We start from the raw sequence: 21,540 nt of genomic DNA on the forward strand, positions 1-21,540 counted from the left end.
AGTGGGCTTAATCCTCCTAATGCAAAGATTTGACGGGTCATGCCTTAAAAATCTTTAAAGACTATCCACAGCCTATGAAATTAAAACTCTGTAGCTTCATGTTCAGGGCACTCCAATACTAGCTTTCCCGGCTTTATATCACCATTCTCTCCTAAATATTGACCTTACTCCGGCCACGATGGCTTACTTGCTGTTCCTCAAACACTCCCAGTGCTTTAGAACCTCCTTATTACTTCTGTCCTATTTTTCTGTTTTCAAAGTTTAGCCATTCTTCAAGGCCCAGCTCAAAGGTTACCTCCTTTGTGAAGCCAGCTAGATGTGCCACCTCACACTTCTAAAACATCTGTGGATAAAGGATTAACAAAACTCCTTCTGCTCTAAAGATTGTTTATGCTAAAAATTACCTCTGATTGGCAATTTATACCTAGACTGGGTGAAAACTATAACCACCTGGTGGGAAGATACAGCTTTGTGCTTCTCTGAAAGCAGTGACTCTCGTAACTGGGCACGTCTCTTACAGTGACCTAGAAGCCATGTCTACGGAGTTATTAAGAGAGATAGTGGCTCCTGTCGTACATGAAGCTTCTAAGCCAGGGTAGCTCTTGCACTTCCTGTCTGACCTCTTGCACCTGAGTTATCATTTGTTTGTGTGTGCAGAGAATAATTCTTGGATGGCTGTGTGAACTGCCATGAGGACTACTCACTCCCATGCAAGAGGAACACTTGATGATGCTGGGTTGGCAAACTGTTTTGTGTATCCTATATGCTTTTGAGTGAACTGGTGACAAATGTGACCTATTCAGGTCTTGAGAACCCAAATATTTGAGTCTATAAAAAGGCCCCTTTGATAGGCATCAGAGGTTCATTATTTAGCTCACAGCTACTCATTCTGTAGGACTCCCTCCCCCATTCAAGATCTTTGAGGTTAGGACCATGTCTTTTTCATCTAGCAAAGTCTTTATGGTATTGCTGTGTGATCTAGGTGAGTAACTTGAACAATCTGAACCTATTTTGTCACCATTAATAGACGAATAATTATTTCCTACCTTAAAGGGGTTGCTGTGATGATTAAGTAAGATATATGTAAAAATGTTTCCTAAACAGTAAATGCTACGGCCTAAGTGGTAATACTAGTATCATTATTCTAACACATAAATTAATATTCCTTTTTCTAAAAAGCATCCCTACAAGTATAATAATATTTATTAAACAGTTCATAGATCAAAACTGATTTTCATCCAATCTTCAGAAAATTAGTAAAACAATTTATCAAGGAGGGGGCCATACTGATATGAAGCTGATGTCACTCTAAGAACTATCCTACCCTCTTTCCTCCAACTCAAAGTCTAGTCTGTTTCTAGGTCAGTAAAAACTTGTCTGCTCATCCCTTGCTGGAAGTAAAACAGTTCACCCTCATTCCCACCCCAACAACAGGAGTGAGATACATAACTTGTCCAAACAATGCCCAAGGCATTTAGTGAGCTGCTGGAAATATTTTAAGCCTGAGAACTGTAAGTGAGGTGAGATAGTTAAAATCTTCCTTTCATACTCCTGGGAGCTCTTAGATCAAACACTAGAAGACAGAAGCAGCACTGTTAAGAAATATTTTCAAAACTCTCAGGTACACAGAACAAGGTGGATTAGAGAATCAGGAATTTTGTAATTTGTCTGGCAGGTTTCACCTTTAGGTAGCAGCATAAAATATCACTTCATAAGCAGAAATCTAACCTGTTGCACTGTGGTTGAGGAAAGGCCACACAATCAATACTCCAACTCTCTAACAACACAGGGTCAGGGGCTGTAACTCGGCCAAACCACTAAGAGAGTTTCATCACAGACTTCGCCTGAACAATGAAAACGCTACTTCTGCTCCTCTTCTGTGTAATACCGGACATAGTTAAGTGTATATTTCTCCATATTTATTCTGTCCCATGCTTCCTTAAGCCTTCTAAAATATGATTTAAAATACTACTCCGTTCCTTTTGCTCTCACCACCAACATCTAGGACCCAGATGTTTTCTCACATTCCTTAGAAAATCTTATTTTCCCCAGGGAGCCCAACGTCAGAAACTGCATTATATCTGAGACTCAAGGGATCCCATTCCCTCCAGATGTGTTCTAGAGGATTTTCCAAAAAATGAAGCCAAGGTCATATCTGTTAGAGAAATAAAACTGTATCAGCAGGACAGGCCAAGTGAAAAGCAGGGCAACCTGACTTACTTTTGGATCTATTTCTTTTTCTGTGAGAACATTTTAGCTTTAAAATTTGGCCGATTCACAGTCAAACTACAGCCATACATAATTTTGGCAAGGCCCTCTAATTTTAATAATCCTTTGACAGAGTGATGCCATCAATAGTATAATTATTCTATAATTAGAATAATTAATAATAATTCTAATTATTTAATTATAGTAATTAATTATTCTAATCATTTAATTACAATAATTATTATTCTATAGAAAAAGTGAGCACATACGAATACTCAGAATTTGGTTCTGCATAAAACAAGAAAAATATTTAAGGCCCTAATGTGAAAATGGGGGCAGGGACAAGGGGAACATATGGCCAGTCCTGAGGCTCCAAAAAACCTGCCAATCTTACAGTGTGTAAAGATATTACTGGCTACTGGTAAAGTGTGATAAGGGCAGAATCAAGCAACACCCACACACTTGATAACTGGAGGTACAAGACAGTGTGATGGTCAAGTCACAATGTGACCACTTGCATTCAACTGCTGAAGGCTGTGCGGAGGGCACAAGGACCTCCCAGAGAACGTACGTGACCAAAGCTAAGGAACTAACCTGGCTGCTGCTGCAGACAAGCTGTGTCCCCAGAAAGTCTGTCATAATGTCTGCGCCAACAGTAGGTACAAACTTTGGAGCTGCAATTGAGAGTCACTTACTGGAAAAATGAGGTAAAATCTTGTTAGCTTCACAGAAACCACAGCAAAATGTATTCAGCACATAGATAAGCTTTCTTCAACTTCTTTGTGTAGCAGCCTACTGGTTTTGAAAATGATAAGGCTTTGCAAGAAAATTCAACGTTCAGAGACCAAAAAAAAAAAAAAAAATCACTCAGGGGGAAAATATAACTAAAGAACATTTATTTTGTTTTTCACTAAGACTTTATCTTGAGGACATAACTAAATTGTGTCACCACCCCCCACCCCAACTTGAAGAAGGGTTAGTACAGTGAATGTTAGAAAGCAGATAGGAACAGTTTGAAGGACTGGAACCAACATTAACTGACAAAGAACAACTTCCATCTAAATCATCATAAAAATGTTTAAGTAAAAAAAGGGGGGAATGGGGGTTTCAGATTGAACAAGATCCTCACATTTCATCTAATACATTCAATCCTGGCTAGAGTGTACCAAAATGGAAACAGGATTACTATAATACAAACTTCCACTACCGCACGCTGTACACATCTGTGTTCCAAGCCCACCCCCATCCCCCTGATGCTTCCAACTCAACTATTTCCCGGCCTGTTGGGCCTGCCGACGAAGGAGCACGTAGATCTTCTCTTTAATCCAGTCTTTGTTATAAGGCTGGTATGTCTGGGTATCAGCTCGGTAACTGAGGAACAGAAAGCAATAAGCAAAGTTATAATGGTCAGTTACTGTCATATTTTTAAAACCCCAAATTACAACTGCCCAATGGTGGCACAGATATGCACATGTTCGTACATGAACTTAACGAAAACGTAAAAGTTCTGATTACATAATTGTTGAATTTTAGATCACGTAGTAAAATCTTACAGCAGAAAAAGAAACCAAGGCCTAGAGACCTTAAGTTAAATGCTCAATGTGTTACACGTGTACTTCTCGACACAGTATGACCAGAAACTGTTTTCTCCTACACAGTTACTATTTTTATGGTTTCTTTAGTGATTAAAGAAAAAAACCAAACACTAGTACAAACTTCAAATTTGCTAAATTTATTTTGAATTAATTTAATTAATCTTTAAAAATATGTTACTGTCATAAAGATTTCTTTCCTGAAAAGTATTAATAGGAAGAAATCTTTTTTTTAAAGATTCTATTTTTCCTTTTTCTCCCCAAAGCCCCCTGGTACATAGTTGTGTATTTTTAGTTGCGGGTCCTTCTAGTTGTGGCATGTGGGATGCTACCTCAGCATGGCTTGATGAGCGGTGCCATGTCTGTGCCCAGGATCCGAACTGGTGAAACCCTGGGCCACCACAGCAGAGCACGTGAGCTTAACCACTTGGCCACGGGGCCAGCCCACAGGAGGAAATCTTTAAACCTATATTTTAGAAATTGCTTTTTAAAATAAATAATGCTAGAGGCTGATGGAGAATTATTAGAAGACATAATGGGCTCCAAAATGGCCCTTGTCAGAAGAGAAGGGTCAGGAGTACAAGGACCAGCATTAGCAATGAAATTCGAGGGTTTTTAGAGTCCAAGGTATCATTTAATAGCCAACCACACAAGGTATCTTTAGAGGATTCAAAAAACAGAAACATTACAGGGGCTGGGCCAGTAGTGTAGTGGTTAAGTTTGCGTACTCCGCTTCTGGCAGCCCAGAGTGTGTGAGTTTGGATCCTGGGTGTGGATCTACACACCGCTCATCAAACCATGCTGTGGCGGGTCCCACATACAAAATAGAGAAACATTGGCAAAGACGTTACCTCAGAGACAATCTTCCTCACCAAAAAAAAAAGAAAAAAGAAAAAAGAAACATTCCAGCTGACCTACCAGTGAAATCTAGCTGGTTAAACACTAAACTCAATTTTTGAGTAAAAAAAGTAAAGCTATAGTATAAAAAAAACCCAGACAATACGTAATCAGAGACTGCACAAATACAAAGCACATCACAGTGTTTCAAAGCCATGTGCACCATGTGGTGAAAACACTGCTCAGCATCCAAGAGAGGCAAAAATGCAGTTTGTCTAAAGAAAAAAATTACCTTAGGGATACCCTAGAAAAACAAAATATGCAATTTATCAATTATTGTTTCATTTTTTAACCTTTCAGCAAAAAAAAATACATATAAATACAAATGATAATAATAAATACCTATTAAGAAGTTACCAACTGCTAGGTATTGCTTTAAGTGCTTTATCTCAATCAATCAACTCAATCCTTTTTACCACCCTGTCAGTAGGTAACAATTATAATCTCTTTTTTATAAAGGAAGAAACCAAGGCTCAAAGGACAGCAACTTATTAGCTAACTGACTTTGGGCAAGTGGTAGAGGAGTAAACACCCCTGACCAGAGTCCTCACTGTTAAATACTAAGCTAGAAACCTACACTCCAATTTTTGGCAAGAGAAATCAACTCCAGAGTAGGAATGCTTTAGACCATTATCATATTCTTCCCCGGAATGGTAACGTCAGAACCTGGTTTATTAAAAACACACACACTCTCTCTCTCGGGGCCCGCCCAGTGGCACAGCAGTTAAGTTCACACGCTCTGCTTTGGCAGCCCAGGGTTCGCCGCTTCGGATTCCAGGTGTGGATTTATGCACCGCCTGTCAGGCCATACTGTGGCAGGCATCCCACGTATAAAGCAGGGGAAGACGGGCATGGATGTTAGCTCAACGCCAGTGTTCCTCACCAAAAAAATAAAAAGAACATTAGTGAAAAGCCAAATTCTTTTTTTTTTGTTAAGCGTTTTACAAAAGTAGAGAGTTTGTTGGGGCTGGCCTGGTGGCGCAGCGGTTAAGTGCGCACATTCCGCTTTGGCGGCCCGGGGTTTGCCAGTTCGGATCCCGGGTGCGGACATGGCACTGCTTGGCAGCCATGCTGTGGCAGGCATCCCACATATAAAGTGGAGGAAGATGGGCATGAATGTTAGCTCAGGGCCAGTCTTCCTCGCAAAAAGAGGAGGATTGGCAGAAGATGTTAGCTCAGGATTAATCTTCCTCAAAAGAAAAAAAAAAAGTAGAGAGTTTGTGTGTCCTAATAAGACTGGCCCTGAGCTAACATCTGTACCAATCTTCGTCTATTTTGTGTGGGATGCCACTACAGCGTGGCCTGATGAGTGGTGCCAGGTCCAGGCCTGGGATCTGAATCTGTGAACCCCAGGCCACCGAAGTGGAATGTGTGAACTTAACCACTACGTCACCAGGCCAGCCCCACTAATGTACTTCTGTTACAATGAGAAATACTCTAAAAAATAAAACAATTTTCTTTGACTATCCTCTGTTCATACTTCCTATTAAATAAGCGCTAATTTAGTCTACTTCAGGGTATAACAGAATAGACAATATTTATATTAACACTGGAAAAGAACTAAAAAAACAAGAGAATTTTTTAGAACTATAATATCTGGATGGGACAGCCTTATTTAGACCATTCCCCCCAATAAGATCACTTGGGTTTGTGAACATGCAGGAATCCATCAACTTGTATGCTGTTTTCCAACACGAGGAATAATAACAATGCCTTCTTTATGGAAAGTTGTGTGTTGATGGCTGTTAACTGGCAATTGAAAACGAGACAATTAAATGTTAAGTATGTTAATAAAACCCCTAGCTGTTGGCACAGATTAATCTGTTAGCCTAGTGTTATGGTCACTATAGGTTGGTACAAGAACAGAAGCTTGGGTATGAGCAGTGAAATCAGCCAGTGTCTTCACTGGTACCAAGTTGTCTTCCTGATTAGGGGTACCTCCTAGGGCCGGCCCCGTGGCCGAGCGGTTAAGTTCAGCGCACACCGCTTTGGTGACCCAGGGTTTCACTGGTTTGGATCCTGGGCGCGGACATGGCACGGCTCATGAGGTCACGCTGAGGCGGCGTCCCACTTGCCACAACCAGAAGGACCCACAACTAAAATATACAACTATGTACCAGGGGGATTTGGGGAGAAAAAGCAGAAAGAAAAAAAAAAGTACCCCCTCATAACAATAACCAAGGAGGAAAATGTCCCTTTTGTCTCTACGTAAACCAAGAAAGCTTGCATATTCAAAAGACTGTTATCTTAATCTCATAAAAAGCTTATTAAAAAAAAACCTTACAGATCAGAGAATAGTGAAGAAATCTGTATTCTGACTTCAAATATATGAAATACAAATCCTCTGTGCCTGAATCTTACTATTAAAGCATGGTTGGTTTGCCCTGGGCTTAATTATGTCACAAAGTATAATCTTACTTATTCCATTTTCTCCTATATTGGTTAAAAAAAATTTTTTTTAATGTCCTGTATCACTGTCGTGTAAATTTAACAGAAGCAATGAGTACACAACAATTCACAAACCAAAAATGGAGTCAAGTCTTGGTCTGAGGAGTAACAGCCCAAGTCACGATTCTTTTTTTTTTTTTTTAAAGATTTTATTCTTTTCCTTTTTCTCCCCAAAGTCCCCTGGTACATAGTTGTATATTTTTAGTTGTGGGTCCTTCTAGTTGTGGCACGCGGGACGCCGCCTCAGCGTGGCCCGACAAGCGGCGCCATGTCCGCACCCAGGATCCGAACCAACAAAACACTGGGCCGCCTGCAGCGGAGCGCACGATCCCAACCACTCAGCCACAGGGCCAGCCCCAGAGAGGAGCAGGATGTGCGGTTACAGGAAATGCCATGGCAATGGGCGACCTCTTTGGAAACAATACCTTATTTCTCCTGAATATTCAAATAACAAAAGGGACATAACAAAGTCACATGGGCAAAATGGTTCTAAATCCTACATTTGATTCTGAAAGTTTTCAGAGACCAAAAAAGTTTCAGCATTAGAGATAGAAACATAAAGAGCTACAGTTTACAGTTTTCCAGACAATTAAAAAGTAGACATTACCATTACTCTCTCTTCTATTCTACCTGACCTACTGTAGCTGAAAAGAATTACCTAGGAAAAAACTGAAGTCTTTCCTCTATTTTGCTTTAATAATGCAAATATTAGAAATCATTTTAGCACACTAGATGTAGTTTCTGGTTATATTTAATGGCACAAGGTTAGAAATGTTATGTTCTGTCATTAATGACATACTTGTAGTATGTCCTTAAAAAAAAAAAATCACTATTCTACTTTGCATAATTTTCACTGTCAAAAAGTCAACAAAACATCCCTTTATTAGTTAACAGTACAACTGAACTCACTCGTCGAATTTAAAATTCATATCATTCTACTTGATATGATACGGCAAATTTTAAAGAACCAACCACACATTGTAAATAAAAATAAACCCTGCCCTGACTCTGTCAATCTAGTTGAACGTGGAGTCCCTGCTATCCCCCCGATACTGCTGTGCTCATCAAGCACAGGCTCCTCACAAGGGGTCCTGCGAGGCAGGTTTATCTAAATTTTACAAATGAGCAAACTGAGGTTTACCCATATTTACCTAATTTGCCCAAAGGAGTTAGCAAATGACAGAGCCAGGATTCAAACTCAGCTACGTCTAATTCTGCACCTCCAGTCAGCTCTTAACCAGCCTGTGTCGTTAGTAAAACATGAGCCTCGGCTTTAAGAAACTAACGCCCCAGCTGTTGAGAATGAGTGCCACATCCCAAAGCATCAGGATTAGATACCTGATGTCTCAGTAAGTGATTTTTATAAAATCAGAAAGGCAGTCATTAATTTTTAAAATAAAATCAATCATTCATTTAAAGAATGAAGTGAGGGTATCTATATGAGCTCTGTAAAAATCTTAAGTTCCAACTGAACCATCTAGTGTTTAAGTGTGAAAACTTCTTAAAACAAATACACTTACTACAAAAATATATTTAAAAAAATAGATCATATCAATTCAGAATATAGCTCTGTAATATAAACAAAGGAAAAGATTACCAATAATTTTAAAAAGCTATGCCTGGAATCACATCCTATGAGTGACATGCATCTGTACAACCAACATTTACTCTGTATCAATTACGTGCCAAAAGCTATTCTAGGCACTTGGGATCCAGCAGTGAACAAAAACAGAGCTCCCTGTTCTCAGATTAGATTCTAGAAAGTAAATATACACATTATTGGTGATTTCAAATTGAGTAGATGATTCTGCCAACAGCTGGGCCGCTCAGTTCCTGGACCCCTCTCCTCCAATGAGCTCGTCTCCTGCGCTTCCTTGGCCAGATCCCTATCCCTTAGCATCACCAGCAACTTCAATCTCCCAATCTCAAGCATCTCATTCTTTGATCACTAATTCCTAATACCACAACTTCAACAATCCTTTGACCCTACTAGGACTTATTAATTAATTGATCCTACCTCTGTCTCCACCCCACCACTACCCCCCACTTACATTTCAGGCGATTCAGTGCCCTGCACAACACTACCCTGCATACATCCTCAATTTTTAGCAAAATCTTTGCTAATTCTCTACCTGTAGACTCAACTGTAACCACCCAGGTAAGAGTAAGGGCAAAAAACCATCACCACGACAACTAATTTCATTATAAATTCATTACCAGGTACCTCATAAATCACCCATTTCCCTAATCCCTTCACCCTCCTAGATTATTCACCTCTCTTCACAAACTTCCGATACCTCCTCCCTCACCTTTAATTTCAAATGGTGTCCTTCCTCCCATTTTTCTGAGATAACTGAAACAATCAGAAAGTAGTTTCTCCAAGCTTCCACCACATCTTCCTGCTTTCCTTCCTTTACTATTAGTGAACTGTCCAAGATCCTATGTAAAGCCATCAATTTCTCCCTCTCTGCTAGATGATCTCATGAGCCTGCAAATTTACCATTACTTCTTTCACCTTAAAAAATAAAATTAAAAAAAAAAGAAAAAGAAAAAAGCTCTTTCTTCCTCCAGCTATAACCCCACTTCTCTGTTCTCTTTTCCAGCTAAATTATTCAAAAACGTTGTCTGTCTACAATTCCTCTTCTCATTACATTAGATTCACTGAAATCTATGAAGATTTTACTACCCCTGTCACTCTACCAAAACTGCTTTGGAAGTCACCAAAGACTTCCACAGTGCTAACCCAGGGGTCAATTCTGAATCCACATTTATCTGACTTATCAATAACATGAACTACTTTTGAATTGGCTTCTAGGGTATCAACGCTCCCTGTGCCTCCAGTTTCATCTCCTCCTACTCTGCCCCTCATGCACCCACTCCTCTGCAGCTTCACAGGCTTACTTTCAACCTGTTTTACTCACTGCTCAATTCCCAGTGTCTAGAACACACATGGTACATAGCCAGCACTCGATAAATATTTGCTAAATGAATATCTATGCGTGAGTCTTTCTGCATGTGTGTCAGACTATAAGCAGATCAACTATAGACATTACAAACCAACACAGCATAATACCTGCAGCTCTGTTGGCCTCTTATAGTTTTGAGCTTTTTACATTAAAAAAATTATAATAAAAACTTTCCTATTAATACATTTCATTAAAGACCAGAACTGGACCACCTGAATGTTTTGAGTGAGCGAACTGAAACGGCTATAATGGAAACACAATGAAGAGGTGAAGAAAATAGAACTTAAAAAATTCCAAACCATGCTTGTCTTCACCAGGAACCTTTGCGAGATGGCAAGTGCAGGCCTGGCTCCAGTGGTCACCCAGGAAGGGGTGTGAGTAGGACTGTTTTCCACCACTGAAAAGCGTACTTACTTCTAGCACAGTGTCTGGCATGTAACAAATACTCAAGTAGCTGATGACTGAAGATCATCTCATTATAAGGTGCTTCCATTTTCCTCTGTAAAATCAGCTATACATTACTTGTTCTCTTGCTCCAAAATATTGGGAAGTATTAAAGACTTATTTGCTCCTTGGTAATAGCGATGATAAGTAGATTATCAATACAAATTATTATAACAAACATAATATGTTAGAAAAAAAATTTTTTTTTTAAGGAAGATTAGCCCTGAGCTAACATCTGCTGCCAATCCTCCTCTTTTTGCTGAGGAAGACTGGCCCTGAGCTAACATTCATGCCCATCTTCCTCCACTTTATATGTGGGATGCCTGCCGCAGCATAGCTTGCCAAGCGGTGCCACATCCACACCCAGGATCCAAACTGGTGAACCCTGGGCTGCCGCAGCAGAACGTGCATAATTAACTGCCGTGCCACCAGGCTGGCCTCGGAAAAAAACTTTAATTTGACAAATCTTGGAGAATAGAAAACAGAAGGGTCTAAAAAAGTCTCACTCTAGCATACCAAAATATACATGGTTAACACTAGGTGGAATTAAAATTAAATTCCATTTCAGTCCTACATATATTTACATTTTAAAATAATGTCATGAAAACAGAATAACCTTTTTTTTTTGAGGAAGACTGGCCCTGAGCTAACATCTGTGCCCATCTTCCTCTACTTTACATGTGGGACGCCTACCACAGCATGGCTTGATAAGCGGTGTGTAGGTCTGTGCCTGGGATCCGAACCGGCAAACCTGTGCTGCAGAGCACTGGAACTTAACTGCTATACCACTGGGCCAGCCCCAGAATAATCTTAGTTTTACTCCACAGTCAGTTGCTTTAGGACAAAGACTATAAGGGAAAAAAACTAAGGAAAAGATTATTTGATTTAAGGAACAAGGAATCACGACTTTGAACTCTTAGTGACGATCCTCCTAGTATCTTAGTACACATCCCATCTGCTTACTAACTGCATCATTTAGCAAAGTTCTTGATTGTCCTGTGCCTTTAGCTTTATGTTGTCAACTTAATTTACGAGCCATATGTACATGAAATATTAACTACAACATAGTAATCAAAATGCAAAGATCAGTGTGAGGCACACAGTGAACTCCCAATACCATTAATTGCCTCAAACAGACGGATAAACAATAGAAAAATACAACTCAAGAGATATGGTGGCTAATACTTACACAAGGCAGCTGAGGTCTGCCAGATCATCGATAAAATCAAACAACTGACTGATATCGTATGTGATAGAGGGGCTGTTGGGGTTCATTCTCTTCAGATGTTCTTCATACATTTTACAAACGCCTAAAAGAGGGGAGAAAAACCCAAAATCTTACAATTGCATAAACTTTAGACATGAGTAGTGCTATATGTTGATATCATAATATCTATTTTTATAAGGTTGGGCTGGGAAAAGGCACAGTAAATTGATAGCTTGTTTTAATTGTGGCCATTAGTAAATTTTTAAAAATTTTATAAACTCACCAGAATGTTGGTAAGTATTTTGTGCCCCAAGAATAAAATGATTACTTCAAGCCATTGGATCTAAAAAGACTTTAAAGACTTGTCATATGCTGGTTCAAACAAGTACTGACGTTGTGGGTCTTATCAGTTTTTCAATAAATAAGTATTCCTAAAGCCTCAGAGTAAATAAAGAAAAACACCACACTTGGGAATGATGGATGACAAATGCATGCTTTTCTATTCTGCTTTCAAATTTCGATAGAATGCAAAGAAAAAATAAAAATAAAAATGGCAACGAGGAAGAGATTATCATAACAGAGAACTTAAGATCCTGAACTCTGAATTCAGAGACTTGAACTCCAGCTCTGTCCTTTACTAATGACTCCATCCCCTGAACCCTATATGTCAGGGATAACAACAGTATCTCTTCATGGAGCTGTTGTGAAGATTATGTGAAATAACACGTATAAAGCATTAGTACATGTAATAAGCATAAGTACTCAAATATAATAAAAAAGATAATAAAATGAGCAAAACCACTCATAGCAAGCCCACCCTTTCATCATCTAAAGAGCACAATATTTAATTTGTATTCAGTGACACACTCCTCTCTTGTTCCCACAACAGAAATGTAACCTTTTCAGTCCATTCCCACTATCAAATACTTTTAAGCTACTATGATGAATGGACAAGTGAATAAAAGTTAGTTATCTGGGAAAAACATGTCCCATCCTGTATGCACAGGTTCTTCAGGTACCTCTAAATTGACTTCATAAATTTCCTAGTAAAAAGTAATATTCAAACACAGAGTTATGAAAAGCTATCTTAGGGTTTTTGATTGGGACTAGTACACTACACTGTGATCAGAGAATATTGCTCACGAGTTACTGAATAGAAAGGTAGAAATGAAAAGGAAATAAAAACTAGGAAAATAAATTCATTGTTTATCTTTTTTGTTTTTTGAGAAGATTAGCCCTGAGGTAACATCTGCTGCCCATCCTCCTCTTTTTTTGCTGAGGAAGACTGGCCCTGAGCCAACCTACATGCCCATCTTGCTCTACTTTATATGTGGGATGCCTGCCACAGCATGGCTTGACAAGTGGTGTGTAGGTCTGCACCCAGGATCAGAACTGGCGAACCCCAGGCTGCCGAGGCGGAACATGTGAACTTAATGACTGTGCCACCAGGCTGGCCCCTCATTGTTTATCTTAAAAAGGCCTTGACCCGCAGCTACCATCATGCTTAATGGTGAAAGACTTGACGCCTTCCCACTCAGACCAGGAAGAACACTGGCACATCTGCTCCCGCCACCTGCAGTCAACACTGTACTGGAGGTTCTAGCCAGGGTGATTTGGCAACAAAAAGAAATCGTAGGCATTCAGATTGGAAAGGAAGAGGTGCAACTATCTCTATTCACAGATGACAGGATCTTGTATACAGAACATCCTAAGGAAACCCCCCACACACGAACTATTAGAACTAACAAAGGAGTGCAACAAGATGCAGGACATAAGATCAACATACAATATTCAATTGTATTTCTATACCCCAACAATAAACAATCTGCAAATGAAATTAAGCAAACAGCTTCGAGTACAATAACATCAAAAAAAGAATAAAATTCTTAGAAATAAATTTAATAAAAGAAGCATAAAATGTACACTGAAAACTACAAACATCACTGAAAGCAAACATTTAAATAAATGGAACAATATCTCTTGTTCATGGATTGGGAGACTTAATATTAAGATGGTAACATTCCTCAGAATGATCTATAGATTCAATACAATCTCTATCAAAATCTGAGCTACTTTTGCAGATACTGACAAGCTGATCCTAAATTTGACACGGAAATACAAGAAACCCAGGAGAGCCAAAACAATCTTGAAAAAGAACAAAGCTGAAAGACTCACACTTCAGATTCCAAAACTTACTACAAAACTACAGTCATCAGGGGGCTGGTCCCGTGGCCGAGTGGTTAAGTTCTTGTGCTCTGCTTTGGTGGCCCAGGGTTTCACTGGTTCAGATCCTGGGTGTGGACATGGCATCACTCGTCAGGCCATGCTGAGGCGGCATCCCCCATGCCACAACTAGAAGGACCCACAACTAAAATATACAACTATGCACTGGGGGATTTGGGGAGAAAAAGTAGAAAAAAAAACTACAGTAATCAAGACAATGTGGTATTGCTTTTGTAGAAGGATAGGCATATGAATCAATGGAACAGAAACGAGTACACAAATAAAGCTCACATTTATGGTCAATCACTTTCCTACAAGGATACGAGACAAGTTAATGGAGAAAGAAAAGTCTTTTCCACAAACGGTGCTGGGAGAACTGTACATTCACAGGCAAAAAACTGAAGCTGGACACATATCTGACACCATATATAACATTCACTCAAAATGGCCTAGAGACTTAAATATGAGAGCCAAAACTATAAAACCCTTGGAATAAAATATAGGCACAAATCTTCAGGACTTTGGGTAAGGCAAAAGCTTCTTAAATATGACACTGAAACCATAGGCAACAGAAGAAAAAATACATCAACTGGACTTCATCAAAATTGAAACCTTTTGTGTTTGAAAGAACACTATCAAGACAGTGACAACACCAGACACAGACTGGGAGAATATCTTTGCAAAACATATATCTGATAAAAGACTCTTATCCAAGATATACAAAGGACTCCTAAAACTCAACAATTAAGAAAATAATTAAAAGGCGGGCAAAAGATCTGAAAAGACACCTCACCAAAGAAGATACACAGATGGCAAACAAGCATTATGAAAAGATGCCCAACATCATGTCATTAGGAAACTGCAAATTAAAACAATGAGGCATCACTATACACCTATTAGAATGGCAAAAATCCACAACACCGACAGCACCATGTACTGCCGAGCATGTGGAGCAGCAGGAAGTCACTCTTCACTAGTGGGAGTGCAAACTGATAGTCATGTCTAAAGACAGTCTGTCAGTTTCTTACAAAGCTAAACATAGTCTTAGCATTTGTTCCAACAATCACACACCTCAGTATTTACCCAAAGGAGCTGGAAACTTAGGTCCACACACAAACCTGCACATGAAAGTTGATAGCAGCTGTATTCATAACTGCCAAAACCTGAAAGTAACCGAGATATCCTCCAACAGGTGAATGGATAAACAAACTGCGGTACATCTATACAATGGAATATCATTCAGCAATAAAAAGAAATGAGCTAGCAGGCAATGAAAAGACATGGAGGAATCTTAAAAGTATACTGCTAGGTGAAAGAGTCAATCTGAAAAAGCTACATACTGTATAATTCCAAAAATATGACATTCTGGAAAAGGCAAAACTATGGAGACATTAAAAAGCTCAGTGGTTGCCAGAGGCTTGGTGGGAGGGAGGGAGGAGTAGGTGGAGCACAAGAGTTCTTAGAGCAGTAAATGATAGATACATGTCATCATGCATATGTCAAAACCCCAAAGAATGTTCAAAGCAAAGTGAACACTAATGTAAACTATAGACTTTAGTTAATAACAATGTATCAGTATTGGTTCCACAATTGTAACACATGTATCACACTAACACAGCAGGTAAGTAATAGGGGAAACTGGGAGCGGGCAGGGAAGGAAGAAGAGATATGATGGAACTGTACTTTCTAACCAATTTCCCTAGAAACCTAAAACTACTCTAAAAAATTAACCCTATTAATTTAAAAAAAGGGGAGGAAGGGAGGGAAAGCCCTGCTTTCCAGAGGAATATTAACTACTACAAGAAAAATAAGAAAATTACCATCTGGCAACCACTGTGTGAGAACTGATTCAGTACTTCCATTTTAACTTTAACTTTTCAAATGGAAAATAAATCATCATTTCTAATTTAAAAAGAAAAGAGCTATCAAACCACAAAAGGACACGGAAGAACCTTAATGCATCTTGTTAAGTAAAAGAAGTCAGTTTGAAAGGTAATGATTTGAAATGGTAATGATTTCAACTCTGATGTTCTGGAAAAAGGCAAAATTATGGAGGCAGCAAGATGACCAATGGTTGTCAGGGGGCAGGGATGAATAGGTGGAACAGGGCATTTTTAGGGCGGTGAAACTATTCCCTCTGATACTGTAATGTTGGACTCATAACAGTATGCGTTTGGCAAAACCCACAGAACTGTCCAACAGAAAGAACGAACCCTAAGGTAAACTAGAGACTGTAGTTAATAATAATGTATCAATGTATAAATGCTGGTTCATCAACTGTAACAAATATACCACACCAATGCAAGGTGTTATTAATAGGGGACACTGTGTGGTGGTGGGGAGAAGGAGAATACAGGAACTCTGTAATTTCTCTCCAATTTTTATGTAAACCTAAAACTGCTCTAGAAATAAACTGTATTAATTAAAAAAAAAGAAATTAGGCTTCACCAAAATCTGCAAGGTTAGTAAACAGCATTGCAAATCAAAGACCAAACATGACAATATAGGTAAGGCAACGATGTGCTAAGGAAGTGTGTACACAAAGTTGATCTTAATGGCAAGTAATGATGTCAGCAGAGAAATGGAGCTGAAAAGAAAAAAAGAACACGAGCCTTGCTCGTTTTTAAAAATTAGAGCAGAAGGCAAGCCCAGGTGGCCTAGTGGTTAAGTTCCAAATGCTCCACTTCGGTGGCCCGGGTTTGGTTCCCAGGTGCAGACCTACCTCACTCTGTTAGCGGCCTTGCTGTGCCGGTGGCCCACATACTAAAAAATACAGGAAGATTGGCCCGGATGTTAGCTCAGGGCGAAACTTCCTCAGCCAAGGAAAAAAAAAACTTACAGCAGAATTTGATGGCAACCAGGAAGGCATGGTGCCAGCTACCTAGAAGCTGTCTCTAAATTGGTACAAGCAGCTTTTTTCACAGGTTTACTCACTGTTGGTTTTAAATGGACAGATTTTAAGTTTAGCCCAGTTAGCTTTGGATAATCAACAAATTCAGGGACATGTCCAGCAGCAAAGAGAGTGACTATAAAATCTTTATAGGGAGAAGCAAAGAATGGACAACATCCTAGAAAGGGTGCAGGATGTGCATAATCGGTTTACTTGATGTAATGATTAAATGTAAGAATGAATCTAATTTGTGACAATCCAATCCATGTGCTCTCATCTAATGGTTTACCTAGTAAGAAACATTAAGGGCTAAGAGTCCCCTTCACGGTGGTGTCAGCTTATCAAATACATAAAAATTTATACTGATTTGGTCCCATCTGCCTTTATTCTCTGAGCTAATTTTTATTTTCTAACAATACTCTGATGGACTATAATTAAACCTCAACAGCTTTTAATGTTTGTTTAATGAGCAGACCATTAGTTTCTGAAGGTGCCCTAGAGCCTGCCTTAACAATGCTGCAAGGCTCGAGTTTAACCAGAATATATAAGGACACCTGAAAATACTTACATAACATGATAAGTAAAACCAGAACCATTGTTATTCATATAACAATGGGAGGCTTTGGAAAGCCATTCATTATACACATGAGCTTGATAAAAAAAAGTAAAGTAATATTCGCAGTAGGAAGACAGTATACATAATTAATATTCCAAATATTCAACAAATATGGTCCTAAATATCTACTTTCTCTGCTCAAATTAACAATTTCAAGAAATCTAGAGTAAAAAACAAACCCAGTTCCTAAATGAGACATATGCTAATAGTGGATGTCAGGAAAAAAAATAACTCCAAGATGTCTACCCGTGGATTAGCGTTTAAACTCACCTTCCATGCATTCATTCACAGACTCATAGTCAGCATAAGTGCGGCCTTCTGGCCTCTTGGTAGGCTGTACCAGCAAAATGGTGTGAGACTGCAGCGGGAAAAAAAGTGATTTCAATGTAAGTTTCTGACTCATTTCTGAGAAATTCAGAGTATGACATTAAAATCCCCATTCATGACACAAATGATAGTTGGTGATTAAAGCCCTGTTAATTAGGGTGCTCTTTCTACAACATCTATGCTCTTGCCCAAGTGTGGTCATAGAAGCCGGATTCACAACTTGTCTGTAAGGTCTCTCTTAGTCTCCCAGTCCTTAACGGCTGCTTTCTCAAACTCCTTTTACACTTACTGAGTACTCAACATAAACTACTCTGTACTGTTTTTACTTTTGTATCTTTCTTCCTAACTAGATGATAAACCTGCTCAGGTTGTCAATCTCCATTGGTCACTTTCACTCTCTAGCCTTTCTGAGTCCCTAATAAAAACTCAGATATGGGCTGATGAAAGGAGAAAAAAGTGATTGCAAGCACCATATCAATCTACGTTCTTTTTCCAGCCTTAGCACAACAGTGGAGTCACACCTTATCCAGGGGTGAGACTCAAACATCAAGGCATAAGATAAATTGGTGATATAAAATTAATATATACAGTTAACATTACCCTAGAAAATCCATTCAACTACTATCTAGTCAAAGGTGATATCCTAAGGAGCTATACTATACCAAAACCATGCATTTTTAAACACTAGCATCACACAAAATAGCTAATCACACTAAAAGCAATGTGAATATGCTGAAGAACAGCAGAGAGACCTGGGTCTTTCACCTCACGCTCCCCAGGGGGGCATGTTTTCTGCTAGTGTGTCTATTTCAGGGCTTCTCAACCTCAGCACCACTACATTTTGGGCTAGAAGATTCCTTGTCGTGGAGGCTGTCCTGTGCCTCCATTGTAGGATGTTCACAGCATCCCTGGCCTATTTCCACTAAATACCAGTAGCACCCACACCTCCCCCACCCTGTCCCTCCCAGGCAAAGTTGTGACAACCAAAAAGGTTTCCAGACAGTGGTTTACTGAAACTATGCCCCCTTCCAATTTCTGCTGAGCATGTAAAGTTGATTAATTAAATACAAGTAAGTTGCAACCTCACTGTAAACCCAATTCTAAATCAAACTATTCACATTCTTTTCTACTCTTTTGCTGTACTATTATTTTTGAGTCCAAAACCAAAAAAAAAAAGTCTCTCAATGACAAGATCCCCAAACTGTTTTGAAACGATCACAATTTTTAACCATCAACAAATTGGAACTGAAATAGCTAATGCCTAGAAGTTCTAAATAAGCACCAAAAAGCAGTACTTTGAACACACTATGAAAAGCAGAGGAATTTATCACACTCCTCCCTCCACATCAAGAACTGACTCATTCTGATTAAAAGTTTAAGAGGATCTGAGATAAAAATAAAACTTAGTGACATGAAATGAAGGGTAATTCTCACCTATAGTGACCCAAACACAGTCAAGGTCTTTGTTAAATATTGATTAAAAGCCAGAGAAAGCATTATATTATCTGTCATATAAAAGTTTTTGTAAGCCACCTACTCAAAAAAGTAGATTCAACAGGTCATACATTGAGAAGAAAATGATTTTACAGAAACTACACTAGCATTCCTGCAATAGGGCTTGCCCTGTACACTGGTCATACCAGTTGCTACTGTATTAATTTTGTTCTTATTCTAATGCAAATTTAAGGACTAATTTACTTAAGAGAGTAAACATATGGAAATGGCTATACAGTATGCTGCTTTTTATATCTAATCTTAAAGTGAACCTGTGGCAAGGTTCACTATTTTCAATACTTATGCCCAAAGACAAGGATTAAAAACTAAGAACCAAAAAATGACCAAATTTACAAAACTGTAGTCAAAATGGTTATTTTTAAGTGGCAGTTCTTTTCTGTTATCAGCTTAAGATCACAATGCCTCCCAAACCAGTTTTTGTCACTTTTTTCTTATTGGAGCTATTTTCAAAATCCTTTGGTTTTATTAAAAATCCAAATATATTTGTCTTAACAGTTTTCTCCTTCTTCTGGACAAATGTGGTCCTTGCCTTCCTTGTGGTCATCTTTCTTGGGGGAATGATGAGACTCTCTCTCTATAAATTCAAAATATAAGTACATATAGGCAAATATACATATGTTTATATTTGCCACAAGAGGAAAATAAGATTGTGAAACCTAAATTAGGAAAAAAAGTTATGCAGAATTACCTTAATAAAATCTTTATTCTGATTACCAAGCACCTGAGATTCACCCTAATGAATACTTAATCTGGCTTTAACTTTGTGAAAGTCTCACAAACACGAACTCTAAGAATAGTCATTCTACTGTTTCAGAAATATTCCAATACATAGAATTTGTCCATTAGCCTCAAATGCTTCCCCCAAACTAGTAAAAAAAGGAAAGAAAAGAAAGAAATTGAAGCCTTATCTCCAGTAAAGTAAAAGTACTTAAGACTTTTGAGCCAATAAATTGTTTGCTTTAAATTTCTAATTTTTAATACTACTTGGACTGATAAGGAATTATCACTGACATTTGTCCCACGAGAACGGGTTGCTGATATTAACTGCTGTCACCTTCTCAGATTTTAATCTAAGCATTTTAACACAATACCAACTAGTGACATAAAAGTCAGAGAAAGAAGGAAATTCAGATAAAATGACTTGCCTAAGGTCACACTGCTAGTTATGACAAATCAGGAACTGGAAACCCAGTCTTCTAATTCCTAGTCCTTTTGGGAGACTATGTGAGGTCAAACATTGAAATATCTCACTTCAGAAAAGTACAACCTGAGAAAGTTCCTTGTTAACAACAGCTGCCTAATTTGTTAATAATAACTGTCGCAAACAGAAAACGAAAGTTGAAGTGTGAAAGTAACCATGATTCCCCATAATCCCTGAGAGCATCTCCTTTTTGTGGATTAAAAAAAACAACAAAAAAAACACCCATTCCACTACCACCCCGGTCAGATTCTAAGGAACCTGGACCCTCAGCTGAGCCTATCTTTTCAGCCTCCAGCCCTAAAAGAATATAAACAAGGGTAAGAATAGGATTGAAGAACAGGATAAATCCCAAACCAGACTTCTAGAGATCTTAGAAAAGAGAAAAACCGTTACACCTACATATGATTAAAAAGACTGACCAGAGCAAAACAAAAGGGAAGCACACTACAAAGCAAAGACGACCCCTCCTGGCCCACACGCTGGATGCAGTAAATCGAATGTCAGCTTTGAGAACAGGTTTGTCTGACATCCCTGGCCATTGTTCCTACAGTACAGGCTAGAGCTTTTGGAGGGAAAGAGTAGCATCCTCGCGCCCGCATCTCCCAAGCAGCCATCGGGAGAAAGAGCATCCTCCGCACTGCGCGCCTAGCCCGGGCCAGCACGCGGGCGCGCAGCCGGAGGGCGGACCCGGGCTCCGGGGCCTACCGCCAGGCCCAGCGTTTCCGCGGCGGGAAGGGGAAGGGTCGACCCGCAAACTGGAGGGCCGGGGAGCAGCACGCTCGCGCTGGATGCGATGGCTAGAAGATGGACGGGCCGGGATCGCCCGGGAGGCAAAGGGATCGGGGAGCCGCTCAGGCTTTTCTCACCATCGCGCCAAACTCTTTCGCTGCAGCCGCTGCCGACACCACCGCCGCACACGAGCTGAGCCGCAACGCCGCCAACAGCCAATCCCCGCGAGAGCAGCCGCCGGAAGTCGTCAGAGGCGCACCGCGAAAGAGCCTTTCGG

At 39.4% G+C, this 21,540-nt stretch overlaps 1 protein-coding gene across 1 annotated transcript; it reads right to left on the bottom strand.

Annotated features, from left to right (window-relative positions):
* Positions 1–3,087: 3,087 nt before the first annotated feature.
* On the bottom strand, positions 3,088–21,530 carry ERH (ERH mRNA splicing and mitosis factor). Its single transcript, XM_003364036.5, has 4 exons — positions 21,401–21,530; positions 17,762–17,849; positions 11,745–11,865; positions 3,088–3,579 (listed from the first exon to the last, which is right to left on the bottom strand). The coding sequence occupies exons 1-4, from the start codon at positions 21,401–21,403 to the stop codon at positions 3,477–3,479; spliced, it is 315 nt and encodes a 104-aa protein (XP_003364084.1). The 5' UTR covers positions 21,404–21,530; the 3' UTR covers positions 3,088–3,476.
* Positions 21,531–21,540: the final 10 nt, after the last annotated feature.

Source organism: Equus caballus, chromosome 24, assembly GCF_041296265.1.
Source record: "Equus caballus isolate H_3958 breed thoroughbred chromosome 24, TB-T2T, whole genome shotgun sequence".
NCBI classification, from domain to species: Eukaryota; Metazoa; Chordata; class Mammalia; order Perissodactyla; family Equidae; genus Equus; species Equus caballus.